At 38.5% G+C, this 18,492-nt stretch overlaps 1 protein-coding gene and 1 long non-coding RNA gene across 8 annotated transcripts in view; one reads left to right on the forward strand and one right to left on the reverse strand.

Moving 5' to 3' along the window:
• Positions 1–18,492, forward strand: part of LOC138157004 (uncharacterized) — a 127,331-nt gene that overhangs the window by 50,957 nt on the left and 57,882 nt on the right. The gene's annotated exons all lie outside the window — the stretch shown is intronic.
• LOC138156969 (thiamine pyrophosphokinase 1-like) overlaps positions 6,688–18,492 on the reverse strand; it is a 481,181-nt gene continuing 469,376 nt past the window's right edge. For 3 of the 4 annotated variants that reach the window (XM_069082419.1, XM_069082427.1, XM_069082421.1), the window contains one exon: positions 6,688–8,790. In XM_069082419.1, the coding sequence (XP_068938520.1) occupies positions 8,660–8,790 (131 nt within the window). In that variant the 3' untranslated portion in view covers positions 6,688–8,659. The remainder of the gene's footprint in view (positions 8,791–18,492) is intronic. The other variant, XM_069082423.1, reaches the window with a different exon arrangement.

Here is an 18,492-nt window from a genome sequence, read left to right on the forward strand (position 1 = left end):
TTTCTTTCTTTCTTTCTTTCTTTCTTTCTTTCTTTCTTTCTTTCTTTTTAAATATTGCTTGTTCTCCCTTATTCTCTTCATTATTTGGCTTCCCTTTCTTTCTATCCTCGACTTTTACTCTTTGATTCATGGACCTTATACTTATTTTTATCCTTCTTTATTCTCTGTATTCCTCAAGGAATTAACATTTTGAGCCACTTCTTTTGCATTCTTTCTTTTAAATAGCTTGTTATTGCTTGTTCCCTTTGTGCCCTTCTGGTTCCTTTATTTCTACTGTGACTCACTATTAGGAATACCAATTCAAGTAGTGATATAGAGGACATTGCCTCATTGTAAGAATCTTTCAATGTCCCTTACTGTGCTTTTTGTTGACTTTTGCCTTGTTTTTTTTTTCTTTTTTTTGCATTTTCCTCAACATCTCTTCCCTTAGTACATGCCCTTCAAACTCTTCTGGCTGTCAGTAGCCCCCATAATCTCTGATTCCTTTTCTCCAAAGGTATGATACATTGTTTCTTCAGCACCAAATCTTTGCAGATAATTCAAGCTTCAAGGTATCCACCACCCTTTACAAAATCTCCCTCTTGTCCCATAGGAGAATCCATTAGTGTTAACATCTCCCACCACTAAAGCAAGGTTTACTAAGCCCTCTTTTCAATCTCTCCCTTTGCCTCCTCACCCACTCTTCTAAAGGCTTTCTTCTTTCTTAGAGACTAGAGGAATTATTTTCCCTTCAATGTTAGCCTTTGATTTGATTAGGGTGCATAACTTATTCCCTGCTTTCTTCTTTCTCCTCTCCAGATTTGATGCATTCTCCTCTTTGGTAATTGACACACACACACACACAAATACTCTCCCTCTCCCTCTCCCTCTCCTTCTCCCTCTCTCTCTCTCTCTGTCTCCTTGATGCACCTTTAGGCATAGCATTGTGAAGCTTAGTCTATGAAGTTTCAGGTCTGTTTTTCCACAATAATTTCTATTTGATTCTGCTTTTATCCTTGTCTCTGGGTGTACTTTAGAAAGAAATCTCTTCATGGTTTCTCTGTTTTATCTTACTGTTGTTCTCAGTTGCTGTATTTGTTTATCCTTCTTGTATTTCTATTGTCAGAGGTGTTTGAGAAGCAGACAATCTCTTAATATCTTGTTTTCTTCCTAGGAATGTTTCAAATACTTATTTTTATTGAATGTTGGTCTTTTTCATTTATGGTTAGACTCAGATTTGCAGGTCAGGTAACCTTGGGCTGCCTTTTGAGCTCCATTGCTTTTCTAAACATATTACTCTATTCCCTTCAGCATTTTCTGGTAGGTGAAGAATAGTCTTGTGTTATTAGAATCTCCTTTCCTTTATATTTGAAGGTCTTTCTCCTGGTCACTTACAAGATTTGTTGTTTCTCAATGGAATTGTTAAATTTAACCACTAATGTTTCTTAGTTTGCAGTCTTTCTTTCTTTCTTCTGCCCCCCTCCCCAGAGGTGGGCTAAGGATTATTTTTATTGGGACTTCTGTATTCAGAAGTTCTGGACAGTTTTCCTGGGTAATTTCTTGCATTCTTGGATTCAGGCTTTTTTTTTTTTACTTGTATTCTAGGAGATCTATAATCTGTAATTTATCTCTAAGCATACTGCCTTTGAGATCAATATATTTTACTTATATAGAGATTATGCTTTCTTTAACGTTATGGCTTTTTGCTTCTCTTCTTCTAGATTGTCCTTGACGTCAATGTATTTGCATTCACAATCAGTTATCCTCTCATTTGTTTCTTTGGTGAGACTTGACAATATGGATTCGTTTTTCTATTCTGCTAATTACTTCTGCTGTGCAGGTCATAAATTTTGCTCTCACAATTCTTATTTCTTTTTTAAACCATTCAGGAACATCTTGCCTTGGGAGGAGGGGAGAAAAATACAGAATTGAGTTGTTATAAGCCTGGATGTGTGCCCTATATCATTCCTTCTCTTTTTTCATTCTTGGGTTTAGAACTGTTGCATTAGAGATTGTCATGCTGACTTTCTCCTATTTGGATCTCTATGGTACTGAGAAGAAGGAAGGGGTTAGGGTGTAAAGTTGAGTTCTATTGTAAGTAACTGGTATTTGTGTAGCTTAGCTGCCTGAAAGTGGTGGATGGTGGGGGAAGATGTACTGAGTGAGCACTTGTTAGGAGTTAGGGATTATTGGTCTTATCTGCTATGAGTTCATTACAGTCTCTGAGTCCTTGGTATCATAGATCATGAAGAGAGTTTAAATTGCTTCAGCTCTAGTGTGTAATTCCTATTTTAGAGAGGTTTGAGAGTTTGTGAAGATGAGAGAAAAATGTCCTGTATCTTTTTGGTCACATGATCTGGAAGTCTCCCATGTTATTTTAAAGTCACACTGACATACTGAGTGTTTCCACTGTAAATTTGTGATATAATTTCATGCTACATGGCATCCCTTTAATATTCCCTGCCTGACTCTCACAGTCTCCACAGTTCTCTTCTAGTACGCCCCACACTCCCCCCCCATACCACCACTTTTTCATGGCAGAAACTTCGCTCCTATTTTGATGAGAAAATAGGTGACACATGCTATCATCTTGTTTTTCCCTGCTCCATACCTCAAAAAATCCCATTATCTTTGATTTTACTTCAGTACTTGAGGAAGAGGTGGGCTTCTTTTCTTTGCCAAGACCAATTTGATCTACAGCTCCACCAAAAGGGTCTTCTAGCAATTCCGTCTCCCATTTCCATCATCTCATACATCTCCCATCTCCCCCATCCCCGCCCAATCCCCAAGAAAACACTGCCTCCTTTTCCTCAGCCTTTCAAAACACCTTACTCAGCTGGGAAATCAAAGGACAACATGACTTCCACCTCCTATGCAAATCCTTTTCTCATTTTCCCAGTTGTTAGCTCTCTTTCTTCAAGTTATCTTTATTCATTTCAATTTGCACATGGTTTATACTGTCAGATCCTTATAGGAAGAGATTATTTTGTAATTGTATCCCTAGCTCTTAGTACTGTATCAGCAATGCCATATTCACAATGCCTATAGAGATTACAAATATGCCGATATAATTATCCATCACAAAATATGTCATGCTTGCCATATGGGGAAATAAACTAGAAAATTTATTAAGATACCAAAAGACTGAGTCCCAAAACCAGAAAGTGAAAGCCATAAGAGTAGTTATGACATTGGCACAGGTGGATAAAGTAGAAAGCACCCACATTTTCAAGCCTTTAAAACAGAACAGGCTACCTCAGGCAAAGGTCCTCCTCTCCCCACGCACAGCAACCACCCAGCGTCCTGGAAGCGCGCTCCCAGCAGCTCCGGCCCCTGGCAGTCCTCAGCAGGAGTCCTTAGCAGAAAGTCCTTAGCAGTCCTAACTCAAAAAGGGCTTCGCGCTGCCGCTGCCTCTGCTGCTGCCGCCGCCGTCACCACCACTGCCAGCCACCACAGGAACTGCTAGCTTGGCTTTCGCTTTCTCTGGCTTTCGCTTTCGCTTGCTCCGCCCCTTCCTGCTACGTCAGCACGTCCAATGGGGCATGGGAGATCTTTAAATCCCATAACCTTTACAAGTACCTTCCACAGAGTATGTGATTAATAAATGTTTGTTTTGAACTTAAAGCAAAAGAGACAATATGAAGAGCTGAGCAAGTTTTTTTTTTTTTGTCACCTTCATCTAGGTTGTAAAAGATGAAAGACATTACTTCACAATGGAAATAATGGACTGTATCTGAGTACATTGTATTCCTCTATTCCAGTCCTGGCTGTGCCATTTTTTAATTTTGCAAAACCTATCTGTAGCAAAGAACGGTTTCTTCCTTTTGAATGGCTCAACATCTTGGTGTAGTAGGAAGATCTCTGAACTTAAATCACAGGTGTCTCTAGCTGTATGTCATTAGGCAAGTACTAAATATGGATTCCTTAATCTGAAAAATGGGGCTCATCCTACGTCCTCTCGAGGGTTGTTGTGAGGATATGAGAAAGTCTATAAAGTGCTCATGAAGCCATTTCCTGGCTCTGTGGGAACTCGGGCAACTCCCAGTTGCATTTTCCTCAGAACTTCCAACCACCTGAAGTACTTGTTGGTCTTTCCACTGCTAGGCCATCTCAGCTCTTTATTCTGCTTCATGTGCTCACTGATCATGTAGCTACAGGAGACATCGCTCTATCATGTCCTCGACAGGATTCCCTCTCCAAAAATGTCTTTTAAAATAGGGATAAGAGGCGGCAGCCAGGTAGTGCAGTGAATAGAGCACCAGCCCTGGAGTCAGGAGGACCTGAGTTCAAATCTGAAGTCAGACACTTGACACTTACTAGCTGCGTGACCTTGGGCGAGTCACTTAACCCTAACTGCCCTGCCTTCCCCCCTGCAAAAGAAAAAGCAAAAATAATATAAGGATAAGAGACAGTCAGTAGCTTAGCTAGGGGACTCTCTGTGCAATTAGTGACTGTGCAGGCATACTGAGAAATGTGTTTTTTTGCCTGTTGGACTCATGTACGATTATGTTCTAGAGGATAGAGCACTAAACCTGAAGTCAGGAAGCACACCTGAGTTCTAATATGGCCTCAGATATATAGTAGCTTTATGACTGAGCAAGTTGCTTAAATTCTCTATCTACATCAGTTTCTTCAACTGTAAAATGGAGATAATAATAGAGTTATTTTGAAGGTCAAATAGGTTATTTAGAAAGTGCTTAGTACAGTACCTGGTACATAAAAGGCACTTACTAAAAGCTTGTTTCCATTCTCCCTCCTTTCCCCCTTGGGTCTTATCTCTCCCTAGTATTCAACTTAAGGCCAGGGACTCTGCATTATTTAAATTTATGTCTTCCATGGCACCTAGAACAGTGTACTGCACATAGTAGGCAGTCTTCATTTCTTCAGTGTATAAATGAATGCTAATAAGAACATTATTGGGCTTCAGAAGCTTGAGATGAAAGAGAGCTGAATCTCAGCTTTTCCAAAAAATCAGTAAGTTCAAAAGAAGGTACTGAACCCAAGGATGAAAAAAAAAAGAAAAGTTAAAAAAAATTTAATGCATAGTATCCCTTTGAACCTTCAAAGAACTTTTGGTTTTGGGCTGTTCTGTTATTTCGGAGTTCAAATAAGCTTTTATTTGTCATGGATATTGTTGAGTGAAGTTACCAAATATTGAATGAGTCTTTGAAGAAGTGATTTCCCTCTTCACTGGCCACTTCTATGCTTTTCTGACAATGGATGGTGTGGACCATCTGTTTTCTTCTCCTCTGGGAAGAGCTTAAAGAAAAAAGCAAGAAAAAAAAGTACTTTGCTTTTATTTCTGTACCTCCAGTTCTCTCCATCTTAGCGTCTGGGCTGGCAGTGACCTTTGCCTCACTTCTGCCTGCCATCTGAGACTATGGTCTGAGGAAGACTTGAACACTACACAACCACTTTGTGCTATACTTTGCCATCTGACCAGGAACCAGATATGAGGTTGCAACCACCAAGAGTTCTACTATGTATCTGGGGAGCCAGTGCAAATTTGTGCTAGGGAGCCCAGACAAAACCCAAGCATCATTCCTTTGGACCTATCCAGTACAAATATAAGGTGCTGCCTTACTCATTCCATAGTCTCTATTTTCACATGCATAATTTTATGATTATGACTTGTTATCTTTGATTTGTTAGTTCTGATAATGGAATCCTGCTTATCTGGCAACCTCAATCATCCTTTATTCAGCTAGGGAACTGAAAGTATATACAAATATTCACATACATATATTCAGTACACACACACATATATGCACACACACACGTGTACACAAAGTATGTTTTACTCATAGTTCAGCTCTCCTCTCAGGACTTGTCTTATTTTTAAAAAATCCTTAATTTGCACACAATTTAAATAAGCTTAGCTATCTGGTTCTCAGTTTATAACTCAATAATTATCATAATGTCGGTTCTTGAGAAATGGTTTTTCTATTCTTACTCTTAGCTAGCACTTGCTGCTATAGTCAGCATACTTATCTCTGGCAGTCCTTACCCCCTTGAATTATTTGTTGCTTCCCATATCATCATAGATTCATAGACTGAGTTGGAAGGGAACTTTTGAGATCATCTAGTCCAAACCTCATTATTTTAGAGATGTGGAAAACTGAGCTGTTAAGTGAGTTGCCTAAGAAAACACAGATAATATCATGATCAAGATTCAAACACAGGTCCTTTGACTCTAAATCCAGTGTTCTTTCTAGTATCACATTGCAGAAAACATGGTAAAATTCAATGCAACCTCCTAAACCTCTTTTCCTTCTGAAAATTCCTTGTTAAAAATGAAGGTATGGGATCTATTTGCTGGTTCCCATATCACAATACTTTTGATTTCGCAACTGGCCTCTGCTGCTTCCCTTCTAACTTTAACTATACATAAACATATTTTTGGAGGGAAGGGCTGCTCACACCCCACAATTTTTTCTTTAGTGTCCCTTTTTGGCCTCAAAAATGCCTTCTCTTTTCCTATGATGGGGGAGGATTCCTTGGAGGAGCCCCAAACCAAAGTGTAATAGGGTCATGTCAGTTGGGAGCATAGTAAGACCAATATGTTTTGTCATTTGCAAAGATTGGCCACCCAAAAGATAAAAATCAATACTGTTACATCAAAGAAAAAAAAGTCTACTTGCTTGGGGAGTTTGAAGTAGAAATTGGGTGAAAAGCAAACAAAATATCCCTAAAGTTGCCCCTCCCCTCTTGATGTAAAAAAAAGGAAAATGAGGAGTATTTGACAAATTGCTTTTTTCATTGTAACTATGTCAGTCAATGAAGAAATTTTGAGGAAGGACCCTTCATTCACTGGGGTGTTATCTGCCCTAATGGAATTTTTAGGTGGAGATCCAAACGAGGTCAATCTGACAACAATCTCCACGTGGTACTGGCATATGACAAATCTTTTTGGGTAATGCACCATAGATATTCAACTAAACACACTAAATATTTGTGAATAAATATTTTTATTTGACATTGAGATTTGACTATTATCATTCAGGAGTAAATCACACTGTGTAAAAAATGGTCATTGAAAATCATCTTCATTGATTCTGAGGACAGAATTGCAGGCTACGTCACGTGACTCTTGCCAGACTCTCCAGTAGGCAAGCCCACTGTTCTTGCCATTGTCCTTTCTGAACTGCAAGAGGCCGATCGCTATCACCTACAGCAGAAAGCTAATGGTCCCTTTTCTTAGAAGAATTAAGGGGCTATTTCTTCCTACCACAAACCAAGGTGAGCAGTTTTTCTTAAAGCTGTTCTTTGTGTATCACTGCTGAGTTTATTAAACAATATGGCCATGGCTGTGGATGATGAGGAAATAATAAGTTAGTCTCTTTAGAGAAGAAACCTGAACAACTTTCTAATACACCAGGCCTGTGATCTGAGACGGGTGTCAGTCACAATGTGATCGATCATAGCCTATATTTGCTCGATCTGTTGAACTTAGTTCCTTGGAAACTGGATAGAGCTTTTCATTTTGGGGCCAAAATTGTTCTTTAAGGTTAGGAGGGTGACAAGAAGCTCCTTCTCCCACCCCCTCCCTCTGGCCTTTTTTGTTCCTATTCATTTTTCCTATGCAGAGTTTAGGTACTAGACTGTAATTTGAATCTTTTGAGTAGAAACCCTAATAGAACAATGGACATCCATAAGTTAAAAAACTGGCTTTGGGCAAGGAATGATCAAAGTTAGTAGGATGGTCCCCTGATATCTATATGGTATCTATATATCCCCCCACCCCCATTTTGGTAACATTTCCTAATACTCTGTCTTCTTGCCAAAGACTTGGAGAATTAATTCTGATTTAATTTTCAGTTGTTTGTCAGCTGTGTCTGACTTTGTGATCCCATCTGGGGTTTTCTTGACAGAGATACTAGAGTGGTTGGGTATTTCCTTCTCTAGCTCATTTTACAGATGAGGAAACTGAGGCAAACAGGGTGAAGTGACTTGGCCAGGGTGACACAGCTAGTAAAGTGTCTGAAGCCCAGATTTGAACTCAGGAAGATGAGTCTTCCTGACTCTAGACTCGGCACTCTATGGGCACCTAGCTGGCCATTCTGATTTAATACTTTAGGTCATTAAATTTTGCCCCATTTTTCATGGAGAGTAATGAGGATGGTAATGACAGTAATGAGCACTTATCAATGATTTAAGAAGAATAAAATAATTTTTGCAAGAAGCACAGAGTAAATGACAAAGTTTTGCTCTTAAAACCTTGTAACATGGTCCAGTGTGATAAGTGGGCAGCAGACAACAGCAATGTCCTTTGGTGGAGGCTTGGGGGTAGGATCTGAAAGTTTTCTGAGGAACTTAATAGCAGCTTCAAAGGGAAGAGTGTTGTTGGGAGGAAATGGAGATGGTTTGGCGAAATCGCCTGTGAATATGCAGATCTGAACTTTAGAAAGGACTGATCCAAATTTGTGTTTTAAATAAATTAATTGATCCTGATAACATTAATTAGCCATTAATTTTCCCCTTCATTTAAAAAAATATAACCTCTCCTTTAAAATGTTATATCCTAAATTGCATGAAAACAATTATTAAAACAAAACAAAGCAAAACAAAAACCTAGCCGCTCTTCTACTTTGTGGCTTATATAACTATTCTAATCTGGATGTACTCCTCCTGTTTTTTAGTCATAAGCAGATTAGGTAAGGCAGGGGTGGACTTTGAACTGTCATTTTCTGGATTCGTCTTTGATGCCCATGGTCCAGATGAGTGGATGATCTGTTTCCACAGTCACAACTCCAGAGCCATCATAGGTGTTTGAAGTGCTGACTAGGGTTCCAAACATGAGCACACTATTGGCTATGAAGAAAGAATAAAATGAAAATGAGTTAAGCATAATTATAACATTTAATATTTGTATCTTTTTTGCATATATTTTCTCATTTAATCACCCCTACCCATTTGTTGTTCAGGTCTTCCTGACCCCATTTGAGATTTTCTTGGCAAAGATACTGGAGTGGTTTGCCATATCCTTCTCCAGTTCATTTTACAGATGAGGAAGTGGAGGCAAACAGGGTTAAGTGACTAGCCCAGGGTCACATGGTATCTGAGGCTGGATTTGAGCTCCAGAAGATGAATCTTTCTGATTCCAGGCCCAGCACTCTATCCACTCTGAAGAAGTCTATGAGCTTCACTAAAAGAAATAATCCTGATTTTTGCAGATGACAGAACTGAGTCTCAGAAAGGCTAATGCAATTCAGTAAACATTTATTAAGCACCTTCTATGTGGCAGGCACTATGCTAGGTGTTGGAGAGACAAAGACAAAAATGAAAATAGTCTCTGTCCTCTAGGATATTAAGAGAGTTCTAGGACATTAAGAGAGTTGTTTCTTTGGCAAAACAACATACATGCAATTGTGTATATAGATTTAGATTATACAAATAAATACAAACTGATTTGGTATGGTGTAGGGGGGAATGATGTGCATAGCATGTGTGTTCAACAGGTGAGCTTTGGCTTGAGTGGAGGCAGGTATTCTAAGAAGTATAAGTGAGGAAGGAGAGCCAGGGCAAAGTCATGGAGATACAGGATAGAACAGCATGTATGAAGGACAGCATTATGTTTAGAGACACATAAGCAGTAAATGGTAGAGGTGACTTTTTTTTTAAAGCAATTGGGATTAAGTAACTTGCTCAAGGTTACACGGCCAGTTATTTCTGGGTGTGGTGCTAAGTGTCTGAGCCCGGATTCGATCCCAGGTCTCCCGACTCTGGGGCTGGCGCTCTTACTCACTGTGCCACCTGGCCGCCCCTAGAAGTGACATTTGAACCCAGGTTAATCCTGATGCCAAATGTCTTTCAGTCTGATGATAGTCAACTTGGGTAACTTTTTATAAATCCTTTGAACAGGAATAAAGTGGACACCATTATAAGAAATTTGTCAATTTCATAAAACTATTATTAATTAAAATCACATCAGTACGATTCTGCATTTAGATCAAAGATTCTTAACCTTTTCTGTGTCATGGAAACCTCTAGCAGTTTGATGAAGCCTATAGATCCCTTCTCAGAAGAATGTTTCTAAGTGTATAAAATAAAACTCATAGGTTTACTAAGGAGCTATAATATCAAAATACTAATAAAGAAAAAGTTCAGAAACTGAAGGTTTAAAACCCCCGATTCTAGAACAGATTGCACCTAGACAGAAACGAGCTCTACAATGGTTCTCATAATTGAAATTCCTTAGTCATTCAAGCTGATTAAATGAGAGTTGTCTTTGACTCTTCCCTTTCCCTTTCCCTTGTTCCCAAGATCCCCAGCATTTACTAGTGTCTTGCTTATAGTAGCCACTTAAAAGTTTATTGAATTGAACTTGTTGCCAGGTCTGGTTGGGTCATAACAACAGCAGCTAGCATTTCTATAGTGCTTTAAGGTTTACTTTACTAATATTATTTCATTTGACCTCACCTGAGAGGTAGGAAGTAAGTCCATTATTGCTCTCCTTTCATACATAATAAAACTAAGAGAGACATTAAGTGATCTGTCCAGTAAGAATCTGAGGCTGGACTTCAACTTGGTCTTCCTGACCTAGGCCCAATGTTCCATTCACTGTATCACGTCTTTTTCCTATACTATCTCTTACATCCACCTATTCTTTTCACTCACATTGCCTAAGTATCAGTGAGGTTTCAAAGCTGTGAACCTGAGTTGGAGGAAAGATGGTACTATCAGAGGAAACAGGACAGTTAACAAGAGGGGAAGGTTGAGAAGGGAAATGCTAAGTTTAGTCTTGGACATGTTAGGTTTGAATAGCCTACATGCCGTCTAGGTGTAAATGTTGAATAGACAGTTGAGGATGACTGGAACTCGGGGCAGATTGTAGGGTTGGATGGATATATGCATATGGTGTTCAACCCATGGGAAATTTGCCAAGGGAGAGCAGGAGAAGTGAAGGTCCCTTTAAAGAACATTTTTATTGCAAGCTTCACAAGGCCAGAAAGTTGCCTCACAAATAATTTTAAAAATGTAAATCTATGAAAATCTTCCTAGGTCATTACTTGCCAGTGGCATATCTTGAAATATATCCATACCAATTGCCTTAAAAGCACATAATAACCCAGCACCCCACTTTATAAAAAAGATATTTGTAAGCATTTTTAATATTACTTCAGGAGAAAATTAGCTAGAGCCTGGGTCTAGGACTCAAATGTTAACAGTGCTGCACTGTTCATTGGATTAGCATTGTGAAGATGACCCTTGGTGGTGCAGTGGACAGAGCACTGGGCCTGTGATCAGGAAGACTCATTTTCCTGAGTTAAAATATGACCCCAGACACTTATTAGCTGGGTAAGTCACTTAACCCTGTTTGGTTAATCCACCAAAGAAGGAAATGGCAAACCATTCCTGTATCTTTACCAAGTAATCTCCAAGGACGGTATGGCCCATACATGACTGAACAAGCTGCAAAGTGGAATAATAAACAGAAAATAAACATATTTATTAAGCCGTTCTTTGTGGTAAAATAATAGATGAGTAATTATATTCTCGGCCTGTTCTGGGTGCTAACCCAGGCATTAAACAGACCATAAGATCTTACCCGGTAACTCAAAGGCAAGATAAGCCTTCTGTGATCTTCCTTTCACACTGTTGACCTACATTATTAGGTTTGGAACATTTTCTTCTCAAACCTGTGACAATTCTTACTGATGATTTTAAGTGTAAAAAAAAATTTAAACCAAGTTGAATATTTTGAGTTTTATAGTTTTATATAGATGGGCTAGCACAGTTGGTAAATGGGAAGAGAATAAGGTTTTTGAGAATCTGTTAGCTTTGCTCTAATCTATTGTGATAGGTAGTATCCCATAAAAGCTAATGTAATGTTAAGCTGCATAATGAAGGTCTAAAGTATCTGGAGTTGGGGTGGGCACATAGGGATCAGGGTATGGTGACAGTTGGTTTTTTTTTTTTTTTTGGCTTTTTTGGAAGGGCAATTGGGATTAAGTGACCTGCCCAAGGTCACACGGCTGGTAAGTGTTAAGTATCTGAAGCCACATTTGAACTCAGGTCCTCCTGACTCCAAGGGTAGTGCTATATTCACTGTGCCACCTAGTCACCCTGACAGTCTTTTTTTTTTTTTAAACTTTTGCCCTGTTCAGACTGCATATGGATTATGACATTCAGTGGTGGGCCCCACATTTAGAAGAGACACAAATAAAGTTGAGATGCTCAGAGCAAGGCATTAAGGATGGTGAAAATCCTAGGGAACAGTGTCATTATGAAGAATGAAGGATATTTAGCTTGGAGAAGAAAAGACAGGGAAGGAAGGGTAGAATGCGGTGGTTATCTCCAAACATTTGAAGGGCTGTCCTGTGAAAGAGGGATTAGATATGTTCTGCTAAACTCCAAGGGTCAAAATCCAGCAATGACCTCCACTCATGGAGTGACAGAGAGGAAGATCTTGCTATGTGTCAAAGTGGCTGAGAGTGCTTGACTTGGAGTCAGGAAGATCTGAATTCAAATCAAGATTCCAAGCTTTGTGACTTGGAGCAAGCCACATGATAACTTCTCTCTGCCTCCTTTTGCTCATTTGGAAAATGGGGGTCATAACAACACCTACCTCACAGGGTCATTCTGAGGATCAAAAGAAAATGTGTGTGAAGTTCTTTGGAAGCCTTTAAGTGCTATATAAATGTCATTATTACTTTGGTTTAAACTTCCTAACAATAAGAATGATCCAAAGATGAGAGAAGGGGCTACCTAGAAGAGTTGTAGGTCAAACCTCAACTTTTTTGTTGTTCAGTTGTTTCCAATTCTCTGTGACCTCATTTGGGGTTTTCTTAGCAAAGATACTGGAGTGGTTTCCCATTTCCTTCTCCATCTCATTATATAGCTGAGGAAACTGAGGCAAACAGGGTTAAGTGACTTGCCCAGGGTCACACAGCTAATAAGGGTCTGAGGGCAGATTTCAACACAGAAAAAGCATTTTTCCTGACTCTAGGTCTGGCATTATGTCCATTGAGAAGTAGGTGGTGAAGCAAAAGTTGGATAGAAACCAGTTTGTAGAGCAAGTTCTTGGTCAGGCATAGGTTGTACTAGACATCCTAGTAGGATTCTTCTAAGTCATATGTTCTGTAAGTGTGAGGTTAAAGCAATTTCCCCAAGGCCATCAAAAACTCTGGGAGAAGCGACAATAATATCTGATGTTTGTTAAGCTTCTACGTGGAAAAGGTACTTTGCAAACATTGGGGCATCTAGAAATAGCAAGTTAGGGTATGAAAAGCACTTTACAAATATCTCATCTGATTGTCACAATACACCTGTGGGTAAGTACAATAGATATTCTTATCTACCTTTTACAGACAGAGAAACTGAGGTTCACAAGGCTTAATTAACCAGCTTCTAGTCACCAAAACTAACCTTGAATCCAACCATCCCCTACATCCGATATGCAGTCATCTTTCCATTACAGTCACTTAAGTTCTTTGTACTCCCTTCTTCTACTCCTCAATTATTATTTCCACACTCGAGAGTTACAGTCCTCCCATCCAAGGCCACCCCTTCTTTTTCAATTTTAGTGCCTCTTCTAGGAAGGGAGGAAAGCAACACTTGCAAGTCTTCCTGAAGCTATGCTTTTATATTTTCTCTTGGCATATATTATAAATAATATAAGTTATACAAAGATTGTAGACATTCTTCATCCCTCTCTAATTTTCTATCATAGCTCGGAGATTTCAGTTAACCAATTTGAAAAGTTAAAGTTAAAGAACTTCTTTGACTTCTAAATTTCAATCGTTGAACTAAGTTAGTGAAATAGAAGTTTCACCTTTTTATCTTTTAAATATGTAACTAGCATTAATTCTCTTATTTTCTAGTTAAATGCCACTGAACTTGTGGTACTGGTGAGAGCACTGGGAACTGATATTATAAATCTTAGATCTGCTACATGCTATCTACTTGACCTAAGGAAAGTCATTCTCAGACTCAGTTTCCCAATCTGTTTTCTTCCAGATCTAAATCCTAAACCTGGATACTTTGACTATTAACTAGTTGACAGGGCTTATATCTTCTGTCTGGGCCATGGCACCAGGATGTCACTTTGATGACAGCACTTTAGTAAGACTTTATCACATTGAGCTTTGGGTGCCATATTTCATTTAGAAAGGATAAGCTGGAGAAATCCTACAGGGATTTAACTAGGTATGGAGATTCAAAACTATGCCTTTGAAAGCTTGCTTGAAGGAACCAATGAGGAAGGTTAGCCTGGAGAAGAGAAAATCTAAGAGAAACAGGATTATAAGCTTCAAATGTTTGATAGTGAGTATTGTGAAAGGCTAAATCTTACTGGCCCCAGAGAACAGATATGACCACTGAATATAATTTAAAGGAAGGCAACTTTCAGTCATACACACACACACACACACACACACACACACACACACACACAAACACAGTTTCATGGCAATATAAATTGTCACAAAAATTAGGAAAGGAAAAAGGAAATAAGAATTACTCCTCATGGGAGGTCTTCAATCACAGTCAGACAATTTGTCAGTGACTGTAGAAGATTTTAATGCTTCTTCCAAGGTTTAGACTAGATGACTTTTGTGGCCCCAGCACCTTTGAGATGCTTATTAGTCTCACAACTTAATTATCAGTCAGTTTGGAAAGCCATTGTCAGCTATTCACAATCACTAGAAACCTCCCTACATTTAAACGTTTTAATAATTAATTGGTTGATTCCCATTGTCCAGTTGTAGTTGGGAGTTTATGGCTACAGATTGTGAATGTTATAATTATGTCTTAGAGTAATGTCAAAGAAAAAAAATTAACCATCTCCTATGTGGCATGAAAACGTATTACCTCTTAATTTGAATAGTGAATTGTACAAAACAGATGCTCAATGAATGTGTCCTGAATAAATTCTTAGGTGGTAGAATAGATACTTTGCTGGAGACTTTGGGTCAGGAATCCTACAGTTATCCCATCCACTTTGCAACTTTCCCCATTGTGGTTTTGATAAATCTTGGGTTGGCATAAGAAATCAAATGGGATTGTTGGGGGAGTTTTGAGGAAGCCTGTGATGAAACACAAAGGCCAGCAGAGAACACAGGAAAAGTTTAGAAACTCAGAAATACACGAAATATGAGTATTATATAATATCAACATTTTATCCTTTAAAACCATAATAATGCAGATTTCTCTGGTATGAAGGAAGGCCAAAAAATTGTCCTTTGATTTTCCAGATCAAGGGGGCATAGTGCCTCTGATCCCCAAGATGAGGAAGGCATAACTATAGTAGTGTAACCCAGGGCAAGTCATGTCATCTCTGTAGATCTCAGTTTTCTCATCTGCAAATCAAAGCCAATTGCTAATTGGCCTCTAAGATTCCAGCTCTAAATCGGGGATTCTATGATAAAGGAGTAGTATAGTATAATAGGAAGAACAATGAACTCAGAGGGTGAGGTCATGGGTTTAGTTACTGGCTTTCCTTCCAACTACCTGGCTGAAATTGGGGAAGTAACAACCTCAGTTTTCTTATTTATAAAACTAGAGGATTAGAACACATGAGTTCTAATGTCTTTTCCAATTTTTAAAAATTACAGTATCATAAAAGGAAAGCTGAATTCAGGAATTATTTATTGTTTTCTTCTATGCCACTAGAGGGAGTATTTTACCTTTCTTGGGAAATTTTCCTGAAGAAGTCATTTTAAATATACTGCAGTAGAGCTAAGAGATGGTTAAAACAATAATCTATCAATTTTTGATTCATTAATGAAAGCTGCTTCTCTATGCAGCCAACTTCTTAACCAGTGTGATTAAGAAAACATAATATAGAACAAATGATGACATAAGTAGAAGCCCATTTAAATGTATGCCTCCATCTGTGTAGAGTTAATCACCAAACCCATCAGACATCATATGAGAGAGGTAGGAAGGGAAAAGGGGTATAAAAAAGGGAGTCCAATGCAGGGTTACAGGATAGGAAGTGATAATCCAGAAAAAGATGATTGAGAAAGTCACTAGATATTTGGAAGGAGAGGTTATTAAGGAAATGGGGGAAAGCTAATTGTATTAAAATATGCAGAGACGTTCAACAGCATCAAAATTTAGGAAAGGATTGGATCCACTCGGTCGAGTCTAAAGGGTGTCAGAAGCCAAAATGCAAGGAATTTAAGGAGAGGGGTGGGAGATGAGAAATTACAGGCGACCCTTTCTAGAATTTTAGTTATGAAAGAGAAAATTAATAATAATAACAAAAGTTCAAGGGAATGGTAGGGTCAAGAGTAAACTTTTTTGAAGGGGAAGAGATTTGTGTTTGCAAGCATTCAGGAAAGAGAACAATAAAAGGAGAGAAATGAAAGACGAGAAGAAAAGGAGAATCTTAAGAGTGAAAATCTCAAAAGAAATTTAAGGAGATAGAATCAAGAGGTTGAATACAATGTGGAATTGGTTCAAAAAGGGAAAGAACCTCACCAAAGATGGCTTTGATTTTTCAATAAATTAGTGGGATGGGGAGGAGTGAGGGAGACTGCATGAGAGTGTCAATAGGGGGAGAAAACAAGAGCTTGCAATATAGCAGTGAGAGCCCAGTGGAAACTGTTGTTGCTGTTCATTTGTATCTCACTCTTATGACTCCATTTGGGGTTTTCTTGGCAAAGATACTGCAATGGTTTGCCATTTTCTTCTCCAGCTCATTTTGCAGATAAGGAAACTGAGGTAAACAAGGTTAAGTGATTTGCTTAGTGTCACACAGCAAGTAAGTGTCTGAGGACAGATTTGAACTCAGGAAGATGTCTTCCTGACTTCAGGCCAAACACTCTATCCAGTGAACCTCCTAGCTGCCAGTGGGAAAGTTTGTAGTATGCCCAACCAGCATGGTTTTGTGAAATATTCTTTATAAAATATGACATATTTTGCTTCTGAAAGGGAGGAGGAAGTCCTGAATATTTTTTCCCTTGATAAAAATGCTTTGTATGCTTACAGCTTGTGCCCTGAATTTTAGATTTGGATAAAATGACCAGATGTCTCAATTTAGTGGACAGGTGTCAATGAAATGCAAATTCAAGTTGATTAGCTCATTAATTTGCTACTAGAGATTAGCTTAAAGGACTGGAGCATGTCTTTTCTGCAGGCCAGCTCTGTGATCTAGGAAAATTTCAGATCCTGAGATTTAAGCTCTTTGAATCTCTTTATATTACTGTTGTCATGTGACAAATTATCCTTAGTACATAAAAAGCAAGTTTCCAGACATTTGTCTAGATATTTCCTTTATAGTATGGAGAAATTAGAGAGGCCATTAGGATATAATACTTACCAAAATTGGAAATATATGTCTATATTTATGTGCATACACACATATAAGACAGAATAAAAGGGAACTAAAAAACAATTTATTGTTGTCACCTTCTGAGGCCAGAGTGAAGAGCTGGACTTTTGTAAAGTTGAAGGCTGAGCAGGAATAAGAATGAATATGCAAACCTGATAGGAAAGGACTGGGTCAACATGGACTTTGACCACAAAATCCTATAAAACTAAGGAGTATAACTAGTTTCGGAAAACTAAGTATAGAACAGAGGAATGGGAATTATAGTTTGCATACCTGCTATGTTTATGCAACCCATAGTTGAAAAGAAAGAGGAATAAAAAATGTCTAGATTAAAAATTCCGAATGCATTCAAGGTCATAAAGAGCAAGAAGGATTTTGGCTCAGCCTCGAACCTATGTCAAGTATAGTACTCTTTCTGAGAGAAATTTTATTTTAGCTTCATTTTAACTTTCTGTCTCTGTGAATCTGGATGCTATACTCTAACTTCAGCCATTTTGGGAAATACCATGGCAGGGCAAGAACTGATACTCAGCAAGTAAATCTATTCTATCAGTGGGTAGATTGTGATTCCCATAGGTCATGTTGATCTTATTCCTGAGATCCCTAAAACTATAAAAAGTTAAATTCAAAACTATGAGTTTTGGTTCCTGACCTCAAAGTGTAGAGAATGAACACCTAAACAAGTTAGCTAACAAAATGGCAGAATATTTTAAGTGCCCGGGGCAGCATGGCATAGAGAATGGAAAACTGGGCCTCTGGAGCCATGAAGATTTGGGTTCAACATTTGTCTCTGACACTTACTAGCTGTGTGATCTTGTGTAAGTCACTTGATTTCTATTAATCAAAGGTCATCCCTATGACTTATCTACTAAGTCATAAATATAGCTCAGAATTTCTACATGGGAAGTTCTTCATGCTGATGAAAATCACAGATCTTTCCCATAAAGATTCACGTATGCTAAATGTGAAATGAATGATACAGACAATGGAAGAAATAGAAATTCAGGGCGAGGAAAGAGGACTTTGTTCTAGGAAGGTTCCTTTCACATAGGATGCATTTGACCTTGGATTTGTAATGGATAGATAGGATTTGTATGGGTAAAGTGAAGAGAATAAGGCAACTATTCATTCCTTCTCTTTTAGATAAAGAACCTGCCTGGATTGTCAAAGATGAGGAAGGAAGGAAGGAAGGAAGGAAGGAAGGAAGGAAGGAAGGAAGGAAGGAAGGAAGGAAG

Source organism: Petaurus breviceps, unplaced genomic scaffold (assembly GCF_028583685.1).
Source record: "Petaurus breviceps papuanus isolate PSGF00001 unplaced genomic scaffold, PetGlider_PUasm1.0 111, whole genome shotgun sequence".
NCBI lineage: Eukaryota > Metazoa > Chordata > Mammalia > Diprotodontia > Petauridae > Petaurus > Petaurus breviceps.